This window comes from Corvus cornix, chromosome 3 (assembly GCF_000738735.6).
Source record: "Corvus cornix cornix isolate S_Up_H32 chromosome 3, ASM73873v5, whole genome shotgun sequence".
Taxonomy (NCBI): Eukaryota; Metazoa; Chordata; class Aves; order Passeriformes; family Corvidae; genus Corvus; species Corvus cornix.
This window is the reverse complement of record NC_047056.1, coordinates 38,019,085-38,032,180: the sequence shown is the minus strand read 5'-3', so window position 1 is coordinate 38,032,180 and position 13,096 is coordinate 38,019,085. Positions and strand designations below refer to the sequence as shown.

The window sequence follows — 13,096 nt, the reverse complement described above, 5'->3', positions numbered from 1 at the left end:
TCCTATGCTCATGTTGCCTGCAAACCTTAATTTCTGAGGAGCTCAGCTCCATTTCTCCTGCTTGTAGAGGGCTCTGTCCCTTCCCAGAGGCATTTCTGAGCATGTGCCACTGTGCTGAGCTAAATACCACAGAGAGAAGAGGAGGAGACAGGCTGGGACCAGGTGACCAGATCTAAGGAAGCACTTGCTGGGAGAACAGTTTATTTCCACTGCCTCTTGGTGGCCTGGGAGGGAGACCATTCATCAAGGCATAATTTGTTGAGACATCTTTGTCCAGCTGCAAGTCAGCTTGGATCCATCCCTTGAAACAACAGCTGTATATTTCTCTTTCAGCACTATGAAGTTGTCCACAGGAGAACTTTCCACCTGGAGCCCAAACAGACCATTAGATGGGGGGACAAAGCCCAGCATACAGGGTTTATGCACCAACCACCTTTCCAGCAGAACACACTGCTGCTTCTCTGGCATCCAAAATGCTGCTGTAATTATTCACTCAGTCAGCAGCAGTAGGTCACCATTGGGCTCAAGGAGAATATGATCAAAATTCAAACAAACATAGGACTGAGCTAAAAAAAAAAATTTAAAAAATAATGTAACCAGCAAGGAAGGCTGATTTTGCTTTCCAGTACATAGCTATAAATCAGGGTGAGTGAGGCAGTGGAGAACACAAAACAGGATGGGTAAGAGAAGAGGACTCTGCCTTTTGACCTTAACAGGTAGGTTTCATTTTTCTGGAAGAAAAGCCAGAGACAAAAATCTCAGAATACAACCTGGGACTCAGTCTCTGGTTATTAGGGGAAATATTATGGCAGGGCTTGTCCCGTAGGCTGAGCTCTCATTAGATAGACACAGGATGTCCACATCCAAACAGGATTATCTCTCCAGCACATCCCACCCTGCCTCACACTCTCAGCTCAGCAAGCAAAGCCTGCAAGTGGTCATATTTGGGTACCTGTATGAGATTTAAAAATTGGGGTTTGACCTATTAATCTTGTTCAGGAGAGTCTATTCTTCCAGCTGGGACTGGAGGGAAAACTGTCTCTGTACTCAGGAAATTTTGGCAGAAGCAATTGTGCCAGTTGGGAAGGTACTGACACAAATTGGCTCTTGCAGAAACAGGGGCTGCTGAGGTGGTTCCTACCATCTCCCTACCTCCCTCACATCCTTCCCTTCACTGAGAGGGGTATCACAAATGCAAGGTTACAGTCAGTCTTACAGAAGAGTTATTTTCAGCTTGCTTCAACCTTCATTTATCTGTTGGCTTGTTTGTTTGTTTGGGTTTTTTCCCATTTTTACTATTTGTATTGGGTTTTATAGGGGAAAATGAGTAAAGCATAAACATACAGTTTAATTTTTCCCTGTTAAATTCAAGTTTCAAGGCTATTGCCTGTTTCAGTACAAGCAGCTGCTGACACAAAGTTTGGTTGCCTTTCCCCTCCAATTGAATTTCTTTCACAAATTCTACATTTACCTGTGGTGCTAACCAGAGTACCACACACCAAAGCTCTCAGCCCCTTCCTGTTGGAAAGGGAGCACAGCCCTCACTCCCTTCCTCCCCTCTCCCTCCCAGGGGTGCAGACCTGGCCCCACTCCCTTCCCATCTGCCTTTGGGCATCAGCCACTGCTGGTTATTTTCCTCCCTCTCTCAAGCATGGCATCAAGTGGGCAGCACGTGCTGCAGGCAAAGTGGGTTTTTCCAAGCCTGTGTTGGGAAGGTCCCAAAAGCAGCCCTTGGCACCACAGAAGGCTGGGTACTGCATGCAGCAGGAAAGCCAGACAGCTGCAAAGCCCGGAGTGCAAACCCTCTATATGTGCACTTACAGTATTGGATTTATTGCACTTTTATTGGGCATTTACTGAAATAAGTGAAGAGGTGTAAAGTTCATAATAAAAAAGAAATTCCTTTCATAGAAATTTCATGATTCTTATTATTGTCTGATAGTAGCAGTTTTGTGTAAGCTCTTAAAGAAATAGGTAAGAATCACAGATTTTAACCTCAGCCAGTGCTTAAAGAAAGGTGCACACTACTTTTTTATCAAATCACAACATCATGTAAGAGACAGAGCTCCCCAGCTCCCTGACATTTTCTGTAGAAAGTAATTTAAATAGAAAACTGCAGGTTAGGATCTAATGAGTAAAACAGATTAAAATTGCACAAACCAGAGGAACATGAAGAAGACAACTGAAAAGACCCCACAGCTACAACATGGAAATATGGTTACATGCAAATACGGTGCTTCTAAAGCACTGCTTGGGGTAGAAGAAAATCTGTACTGGAGAAAACCCCCACACAACCAACTCTAAAGCAACAACATAAGTTTAAGGTAAGCGCAGGAACCAGCTCCTGCTCTTCTTTTTCTATGGATAGTCCCTTTGACTTTATTAAGGCCAATCTGAAGGCTAAAATGGGCAATATTTAGCAGCAATTGTGGCTCTGTGCAGCTACAGCCTGTTCTGTCCGTGCTGAACTGAAACCAGAGCAGTCACACAGCCCTGCTTCCCCATTTCACTCTCATTGAGACTGAGGCAAGGAGGAGGTCTGGCACCAGAATGGCATCAGCAGTTGTTAGAGCAAGTGACTGGGTTTCACCCTCTGCTCCAGCACACATTTTCTGTGTGACTGCAGTTTGCTCAGCTAAAAGCAGAAACAGCAGCACTTTGGACTGCACGGCAGCACTTTGGGTTTCAGCTGGCTGACCCGGGGGAGACAGCAACCCCCAGGAAGAGGGCTTGTGGTGGCCTTCCCTGCCCACCATAAAGTTCCTCCACATCCACTGAGGAATAGCAAGAGAGAGGCCCTTTGCTGAGCATTAGAAGTGAACAGTCACAGCTCTTTCCTGGTCTCCCTGTATTTGCAGCACATCCATCATTCCTGTCCTTGCCTGGAGCAAAGCTAGTGCAAAGAACCAGCACAGGCATCTCCCTTGTAAAAAATATCACTGTGTTCAACCCCGTGCCCTGCTGCTGCTTCATCCTCCTCCTCCCAACCACCAAGCCCAGCTGATGCCAATTACCAGCTGCTTTTCTCGGCTGTAGCAACCATCTGTTGTGGCAGGAAGGAAGCAGATGTGTGGAGACTTTGGCAGCTCAGTGCACACTGGGCACAGTGAGCATCTGTTTTTGCCAGGAGCAGGCTGGTAGGTGCTGCAGGGCTGGGCTTGGCAGGTGCCCGACCACCACCAGGGCTGCGCACAGCTGGGTGAGGTGGCCACTAAACGCATCCATGGGCACTGGGAAAGGTCCTTTCACTGACCTTCTTGGAGGCCACAGCTTTGAGGGCATCTCGCATCCTTGGTTTATAAGGCCAGCTCCAAGGTGGGACAGCACACAGCTTGTTTCACCCTACTCTCAGCCAGGTTTGTAGACATTTCTGCATGCCAGTGAGAGCATCTGCCCTTCAAGGTCTATTTTGGAATGTTTATGAGGGAAGAGTAGCTTCCCCAAGCCTTCAGGATGGCAGGTGCACGTGTCTGCATGGACCAGGCAGCCCAGGAGGGCCATGGTCAGTGCCGTGGTTTCACAGGAGGGAGAGGGAAACAATTATCATGAAATGTCTCAGGCAAAGCAAATGAAATTGCTTTCTATAGTAAAAAAAAAAATTAAATTTTCATGAGAAACTTGAAACTCAAATTGGAAATTAAAAATTGCTGTTTGTACAACTGCCTTCTATTGATCAAATTATAGAAAACAGCCCTGAGTGAGGGCTGTGGAGAAACCAATCACACACTCAACACACTATCCATCTCCATTCCCCAAACTTAATTATAGCAATATGGGAGACATGCAAATACCGTGCAATTCTGCACAATAGTATTAAAGAGCTGAAAACATTTGTGGGTATGAAGGGAAGCTGTTTAGCAGAGCAATGCAACTATCTTCTCAAGAAGCCAAAAAATGCTCAATGAGTAAAAGGTTTTAAAAAACCCCACTGAAAACAGAGGAATATTATATTTCTTTCTTTAAAGAGAAAAAATCCATCACTATAATATGTATGGAAAAACACTGCAGTTTGCAACTGCCCATTTTTCCTACCTCATGTGGTACCAAAATTGTCTGATAATTAAAAGCTGCTATAACACAAACCACAAAAATCAATCCTGCACTATGTCAGTGGCAAAATTATTGATAGAAAACAGCCTTATCAAGTTAGTTTAGGCCCTGTTATTTTCATTACTGGATTTAAGTAAAAGAATCCATCCCTTAAAGAAGGCCAGAGCACTGTTACGCAGATTTATATATATATATATACACACACACACACACAGAGAACTTAAAAGCAAATGGTCAGAACTTACTAACTTAAATTTCTTTCCTGTGAAGAGGATTTATTTTTTTCCTTCTGCTGATAAAGACTAAAACCCTTATTAATGAGGCCGCACTGGTAGTTACACTGCTGCCACTGCACTGTGAGAGATGTACACTTTTTTTTTCCCAAGGAGGGTTTAACTGCTTTGTAGATCCATAACAATATTTCACAGAGAAAGCTTTATTCAATTGGAGCTCTTAAACCTCCTTTGTGAAATGTTGTGGTATTTTGTGAGATACGTGGCCTTTGCTATGCACGTGATGCTGGTAGGTTTCTAGGCATGCAAGTTCAAGAGCTTTATTTTTCAGATACTTTTTCAATCAATTAAGCTCATTGGTAAGACCACATGCACTTCAAAAAGGCAGGAAAAGAAAAATAACCACTAACTCTTCCTTCTGCAGAAGCAGCTGGATTTGCTGCTGTTTGTGCAGAGCAGCTCGGATGCTGGCTTTGGCTGCCTGAAGGTTCACAGCACTGGAATGTTTCTGGTGGGCTTTTCCTCCTTCATTAGGAACATTCTTGTGATGCGGGGGATTCCTATCAAAATTATCGTCACCCTCACAACGCCAGTCATTCCCCAGCCTTTGAATACAGACAGCTGCCAAGCTACAGAAAACATAGCTGTGCCTCTACAGAATTCCTCACAGAGGGTTTTTTTTCCCCCTTAATGTTACATTTTAACGTGCTTATAACACCCAGCCCCTATGGGGGAGTGAACAAAAGGCCTTTTAAAGGCAAGCTTTCAGAATGCTCCAATTGTGCCCTTAATTGCATGTAAGTACATGTGGGCTCAGCTCTATGCAGACATAGTTTTAGCTGTAGGTTGATTTGAAGCAAGCCACACATTTCATTGCAAAGCAATGCATAAAAGCACACACAAGAAAAGAAAGCTTTAATTTAGTCACATTACTACTGTAAGTAATAATACATAGCAAGCAATAATCAGATGCAAGAAGTTTAGAGCAGATGTTCCCTTTACTTTGATTCTTGAGGCAGTGCAGTAGCAATTTCTTCCTTTGTAACAGACATAGATGATTCAGTATTAGCAAAAAAAGTGTCAGGCATGGAGTTCTTCCAGTAAATAGCTGAGGAATAAGTCACACTGTGAAATGTGGGGCTGAATGAAGGCATCCAGGTATCTCCCCTCCCTGTACTAAGAGCATTTTGAGGGAGATTACTAATCTTTGGGTTTAGAGTAGTGGTTTAAGTACTATTTCTGCTAGATTCTATTCCTCCCCCTACCCCTGGAAGGATTTAGTTGCTTTCCAAAGAGGTGGAGCATTGCAGACCACCCACCTCAGAGTCCCTTGCTCAGCATGTGATGGGGAACAGGCTTTCTCCAGCTTGAGAAAACACCACCAACAGCCCATGGGGGAAAAGAGGCTCAGCGGGTTGTGCTACTGGCTAGGAGCAGCCAGGCTCAGCACCATGATGCCTGGTGATATCCTGGCTCTGATGGTGACACCATCCCATCCAGCAAGGCAGGATGTTGCCATGGGTACACTGGGGCAGAGAGGGCGGCGCCTAGAGGAGAAGACACCTGTTGAACACATGCTGCCTTCCCAGCAACATCAGCAGCTCCAAGCAAGCCTTGGAAGTCACATAGGAATTGAGGGGAGAAGTCCCAGGCTGCCTCATATCACAGCAGTGGGGCAACTGTCTGGCCCTCCTCAGGAGCAGAGCCTAGAAGGGCTCTGCCAAAGAAAACCCAGAAAACTCCCAGCCACAGAAAGAACCCAGGTTGTAGCAAATGGTAGCCCAGAGAGGCAGGGGGTTGGGATGTGCAGCTGCAGGGGCCCAAAAAGCTCAACAAATGCAGCCACTAAGTGCTCACGATGAGAGCAAAAGGTGGGAAGCCAAGAGCTTCCCACCATTTGCTCTCATTCCTGTCACCCACCTGCAGCAGAGCTAATGTTTTTCACCCCAGAGCTGCTCCCTGGGCAGTAGCTGAGGCAAAACATCTCTGGAATAAGTCCTCCTCCATTCTCTTCCTCCATAATGCAGTGTATTGGGAGAAAGAGATGCAAGTTCCCCAAAACTCACATTTTCCAAAACATAAACTGTCAAGGAAAAGCCTTTGCCGGAATAGCTGCTGACTCCTGGTCTTTTCTCATCAGCTTCCCCCCTACCCACCCAGCTCCCTCAGCATCTCTTCCAGCTCGGCACAGTACCGCAGGGACCCAGGAGAAGCGGGAAGCAAAAACACATGAAAATGAAGTAATGAGACTAATGCACAAGATGGAGATGGCCAGAGGCAGGGATATCATTCCCTGCTTCTAGGGCTAGAGTTAGGTAAGCCAAGCTGCTTTTCAGTAATTGCTCCTTAGGGAAGGGCTTAGGAGTTACACCCAGAAAACAGAAACTGAAATTTGATACAAAAACTGGATGGACCACACATTTAAAGCCAGGTCCCCTGATTAACTCGATAATATGCAACCTGCGGTAGATGCTTTATATCAGACATTAATTTTCCCTGCCTATACCCAGTGTGCTTCATCATCCTGCACTGCTATAGATGTTGTTGACAGGCTGTGCTTGTGATGTGGAGACCTCCTTGAGATTTCTGATGCGTTTTAAGGAGTTTGTGTACAGGGTTTCTTTGATCACTATGCCCATATCAGAGGCCAGAACGACTCTGTGGCAGTCACAGAGCTGCAGTGGCTGCAATGCTTTTTGCAGAGGAGTATGCTACCAAAAGCATCCATGCACTTACCTGCAGTCACATGAAGTATGGCAGCCTAAATTAATTTCTACCAAGTTGTGCATCATATGGCTACAGAAGCAGAAGAGGTGCAGGTCCACAAGCAACATGTTCCCACTGCTGCAGAGCAAGCTACAACAGCAGGCTGGTATGTAGCTGATCCCATTCTGCCCTCCAACAGCCTTAACCTTTGATTTTATTTTTTTTTCCAAATGAATTGTGCTGATGCAGATAAACACAGGAAGTTTGGATTGCTGAGACCATTTAATAAATTAAGGGTATGTCATACTCTTTTCTTAAGACAGCAATACAAGATCTAAAACATGGTGCTCTGTTTACGTGCGCCCTTTCTTCCTATTACCTCCATGCATTAACCCACCTTCACCGAGGCAGAGTAAGGAGGCTGGGATTTAACTTCTTTCAGTATTTGAAAAGCACTAGGATTACTTCCCATTTCATCCCCTCTCACCCCACACCCCCAGCAGCTAGGGTCAGCAGACCATAGCAAATACAGAGGGCTCCTGTGCATGGGCACCCAGAGCAGCAGCAGAGAGGGCACAGTCCCAAAAATGCCCCTGGCCACAGCCTTGCCAACACGGCTGTGCCCTGAGCTTTCTCTTCCATGAGGGTTTCCATTCTTCTGTAGCTTAAGGCTTTTGCTTTATGTGAGGGGGCTCTGTTGGCCAAAAAAAAAAAAAAAAAATCTGAGCAGCCCTCTTCTTTCCCCTTGAGGAAGGGCACTCAGGGCAAGTGCCACAGCAGGGTGATCAAGATTAGGTGCTTCTGCTGCTAATGGGGAAGCCCAGAGAGGCGAGCAGTGTCACCCACTCCAGGCACGCTGACCCTGTCCTGCTGCACACAGCCCACACCAAGAGCACAAGGGGTTATGAGCCAGGGGTTTGCAAGTGCTGCTCAACTCCTGAGTGACATTGGTAAAAAAAAATTTCTTGATTTGCGGCATCACAAACGGGACATGAAGCACAAAGCTGACTGCCTGCTCTGCAAGAAACATACTTTTTCCTGCCTGAGGCTGCAGTTTGCTGTCTCTGCTCAAGCAGGCTTCCACCCACCTCTCCAGAAGCCACCACACACTGTCCAAGGAGGGGAGAGCTCTCAGCAAGGAGCCCCACAGACATACCCAGGCTGGATTCGCTAGGCAAGAACAAGAACAGCTAAGATATGCCCCACCACACACATTCCCCTTCCCTCCCCTCACATGCCGGAAGGATTATGGGGCCAGTGCAGGGAACTTCTTGTCCTGCCAGGGCATAAACCTTCCTCTCCCGGTCTCCAGGAGGCACAAAGCAGCTCTGAGAGGTTGCAAGCAGACAGGCTTTATATAGAGTTGCCACAAACATCACTGCTTTTATTTAGGGCAGAAAACACAGGATGTTACAGATGAGTGGAAAAATGTGACGTGCCCCATTGCCTGCAGAGCCCCTCAGACTGGAGAGTGCTTTTCTGGAAGTCAGAGGGTCTCCAGACAGGATTAGGAAAGCACATAGTGTCTGCTCTAACTTTTTATTTTTGCCCTGCTTGGCTGCAGCTACACCTCCCTGCACTCCACACACAAACACCCTCCCAGCTAGGGTCCCATACCTTCCCTCCCACTTACAACTTCCCATAGCCCTTTTGTATTTGACTCCTGGGAGACTCTTTTCAAACTTTTTTGGCAGCTCCATCTCTTTGAAACACTGGAAAGCTACCAGTGAGAAGCCTGGCTCTGGCTCCCTGCCACCAGTGCTGGCAGCAGCTTGCTCTGTCCTCTGCCAGGCTCTGCCCCTCTGCAGGAGCCCACAGGCAGCCCCAGCCCAAGCTGGGCAGGAGCCACAGCCACCCCTGCCCCTGCCCCCCTTCACATGGGCAACTCAGAGCATTCAGTGGATCAATAACTTGCACAGTGACTGCTCTGTAGCACCTGACAGCATTCACAAAGTTCCAGAGTTCCCTAAACTCTGACACCTGTTACAGAGTTCCCTTATACAGCTTTGGGGAGGAATCATCAAAAATATTTTATTTTATGCTTGTTTTCATGATCACACATGACACAAGGCGGCCACAAGTACATTTTCTCCCCCTAACATTACCACATGCTTTTTATTCTTCAAGCTAAACAGTTGCCAGCCAACCTAACATGTTTATTGAGATAAACTGGAGATATTTAAAACATGTAGTTTCAGAAAACCAGCACTTAAACTTAACTTCCACACATTTGCTCACTGATGCTCCTTACCATCACTAAGGAGAAAGCAGCAAAAGACCCCAGAGTAAGACACAAACCACATCACTTCTGTAAAGCCAAATTAGCCTTAATAGTGCTACTTAATTTATACCCCTTGAAACACCTGGCCCAGGGTACCTTTTAATTGATTACAATTAAAAAGTGTTGATTGGCTTTCCCCTAGCATCAGTGACCATGATCTGGTCAAAAGAGAGGCAGTTACTATTTTTTAACCATAATTCTGGTTTTTTTCAGCATAGTAAGACATCTAAGCAGTATATTGAATGACATAGTATTACTTGTATGCTTAAGCACCTGAGTCCTTGATCTTGTGCTTTATAAAGTGCTCTGAGCAGTGCTGTAATTGCCTATAAATATGCTGCTGATCATGCTTAAAGGGACATTGTCAAGGTTGGAAGGCCTACAGTTTGACTTAGCAAAATGACATCTTAAAGTAGTTTAATTTTCAGTGTTCCTAAATTACCAACCTGTGGGTTTTATCATGCTTCTTTTTATCAGTCCAGCTCTGAGAAATAATAAGGTTATGGGAGAATGTTCACTTTTAAATCAATGGATCAGGCATAGGAATAGTATGATGAAGGCTAATGTTCCCATCCTGACCATGCAAATAAAAGCACTTTTCTATAAAACTTATTTTTCCTGATGTGAATATGTATGACCTCTATTGCCCTTATGGTTTGCCATAAGGTCACCCCTTGTTGAACCAATGTATTGTGAAAGAAATCTTCAAGAAAGAGCACAAGTCTGAGGCCATCAGGCCTGGCAAAGTCTGCAGCTTCACAAGGTACCCATTTTCCATGGTGTGTCTTTGTCAGTCAGCAGTCTTGTCCTAGGTGAGCTGAAGGGGAAAGGATGCAAAAGAGGGTGTTGGGGAACAGAATTAAAAAGGCTGGTGAGGCACCTGAAACTTCTCATCCTCAGCAGAGCTGTTGGGAATGCAGAGGAGTGATGGGATGGGGAAAATCCAGGGCTGAGAAGCCTTTCCCTCACTGTCCCTTCTGTGAGCAGCTCTGTGGCTGGAGCCCAGCATCAGGGGAACTGAAGCCAGCTATTGAGGAGCTTTTTGATCTCAGGCAAAGAGCAGTACTGGACTTCTCTTAAGGAAAGAATACAAATAGCTGAGGAGTGAAAGGTGGCCTGGGAATTCTCCTTTTATGAAGGGCTTGGTTTGTTTCTGAGCTGAATAACTCAGCTCCCTCTGAGCTGCAGTCTTCCAGCACAGTCTGTACTCATGGGAAACCTGCAATGCCACAGTTACTAAATCCATAGATGTCAGCAAATGAAAAAGTATGGCTCATTGGTGCCAGGGACAATGCAAGGCAAATGGGGAGAAGCTGTAAGTGAAGGCTGTGTGGATAGTGACAGGGTGGCTGTGTAGAAAGGCATTTTTGGAGAAGAAGACGTGGCCTATGCCCCCCTGCAGTATCCTGCTAAGCTCTGTGCTGCCAGGTTTGAAGACAAAGCTCTTGAGATTACAAAAGCATGGGCCTAGAGCCAGACTTCACCTCCCTTTCTGCCTGGAAGGTGAAAGATTTGTAGATACCCTAGAGATGAGGCAGAGTTTTGTACATGTTTATCCATCACAGTGTATGTTGGACAGAGGACAGACCTTGTCTAAACTGCAGGGACTTGAGGGTAGCCCTGGAAAAACTGTAAAACAAAACTCAGGAAGAACCAAAAAAACAAACAGAAAAGAAAGGCCTATGGAGCCTGGGAAAGAAGCACACCTCCAGCAGCCATGCCTAAACCAGGGGCTGATGAGGGCTCGTGGCTGGTGGCATCACTTGAAGGTGCAGCTCCTCAAAGAGGTGGGAAGAGTAAAAATCTTCACTTTTTTTCATTTACAGGAATGAGAAGAAAGTAAAAGGAAATCCTCAGGCTGAAGATGCCACAGAACAGGAAAAGGCAAGTTCTAATGTCAATCTAATGACAGATATGACTCAAAGTTTCAGCAGGTGGGAAGGTGCTTCCCACACTTACAGCAGGCTTCCCAGAGAGCAGGGCTGTGTCTCTCACTCGGGCAAGACTTTTAAGGTGTGAATATGGATATGGATAAGCACTTGGAAAAAGTCTCATGTGTCTAACATCAAAGAGTGCATTTCAGGCTCTTAACAGTTACAGTGAAATGCTTGAAAGTGCAACTTGCATACATTTGAAGAGCTCCAGAAACCAGAATAAAAGCCAGATGAGCCCAAAGTCTTTTAAAGTACTTTTTAAAATGTCATGTTTTTAGGCAAAGTTCATATCTCTGGTTTGTTTTGAGCTGACTCAATAATTTTAAATGGTTGTCCTTGAGAATCGTCAGATTGCTTTTTTTTTTTTTGGTAGGTTTATTCCATAGAAATGCTTAAAAAGCAATAAAGTCAATCTCAATAGCTTTGCTTAAATCCATGTTTATATCAGTTCTGTGTTATAGGTACACAGGGAGAAACTAACTGAGTAGGAAATTGTAAGGGATTCCTACAACAATAGCTGTATTGTTTGCACACATACACACCATAATAATAACAACAGAAAAGCAATAGCAACCTTGCAGTTACAAAAATACCAAGTGCCCTTTAAAAATGTACGTGTACATTCTGTGTTTACCTAGTGTCGCTAGGAACCAATACTTTATGTATGCTGTATCTTCCATCTGATTTATTCAGGCTTTTTTCTGGGCTTCTTTTCTTCATAACTGTGTTTGTGCCTTATGTTCACCAAGAGAAACCCAAGTTCCATGAGTAAACACCTGGAAGCTGAGAACAGGAGTGTGTAAGAAACCTTGATTAATTTAATGACAGTGCTTTATAATGGAAAATATAAATTTTCCTTCTGCAATTGGTATATACATTCAACAGTTTTATTGTATGTCAGTGCACATTATTCAGCACAGCTGCTAGAGAGGCATTGCTGAACTGGTGTTTCTCTTCCATGACAAACACCTATTAAGCAGTCAGCATAAACTCTTCTTGTTACAGCCTCTGACATCACCCTCAGGGCAAGCGGACACAGAACAGCAATTGCTGAATCGCGTATGAAAATTATAGTTTTATTGTCTACACAAGTGAAGGTTTAACTCAGATTCCTGTTCAAGTCAGCTCTGTTATAAAGGAGTGATTCTTTCAGGGAACAAACAAGCACAGTACACCATTGTAATCAAAGGAACAGACACTATTTATGTATTGGAAAGCCTTGTTCACAATAGTGCTAACACTCCAATGCCCCAGAAGCCACTATTTTAGCAGCTGTAGAGAAAATAAAGCATGACTAACAAGATGCCATACAGAGTCAGATACAGTTTTTTTAGAGCACAGGTGGAATCATCCCATTTAATATAATTCAGTTTAAATGCACGACCAATAAGTGGGGATCATGTATTTAATGTTTATATAAGCATGTTCTCCACCGTAGCGTTCAAAGAGTTCCAGTGTCTCTTGAATGAGAACTCCAACATTTTCACGCTTCTGCTGGCTGTATTCTATCCCATCACCTAAATTAACTGGTTAATAAAAGACAAAAAAAAAAAAAAAAAAAAAAAAAAAAAAAAAAAAAAAAAAAAAAAGAGAAAAAGAAAAGAATTATATTGAATTTTGTCTTACACTTCAAAATAATGACATAGGAAATTGCAATTACTGGTCAATTACTGTGCCTCTATTAGAAACTTTTCTGTGACATGAAACAGAGCTGAATTTGAAAACAGGATGGGTTTGGTATCTCTATAAGGCTTTGCTCAGGCTCCAGCTTCAAATGCTTTCAAAATGTACGTATGCATTACTTCAGTACCTAAGCAAAAATCCTAATGAAACTAAACCACATTCTTTTATAAGATGAATGTGGATTCTCACTTTCACAGTTCACCTCTAAA

At 44.4% G+C, this 13,096-nt stretch overlaps 1 protein-coding gene across 1 annotated transcript in view; it reads right to left on the bottom strand.

Moving 5' to 3' along the window:
- Positions 1-11,622: 11,622 nt before the first annotated feature.
- Positions 11,623-13,096, bottom strand: part of PACRG (parkin coregulated) — a 215,307-nt gene continuing 213,833 nt past the window's right edge. The window contains exon 9 of the mRNA XM_039569209.1: positions 11,623-12,730. Coding sequence (XP_039425143.1) covers positions 12,576-12,730 — 155 coding nt within the window. The 3' untranslated portion in view covers positions 11,623-12,575. The remainder of the gene's footprint in view (positions 12,731-13,096) is intronic.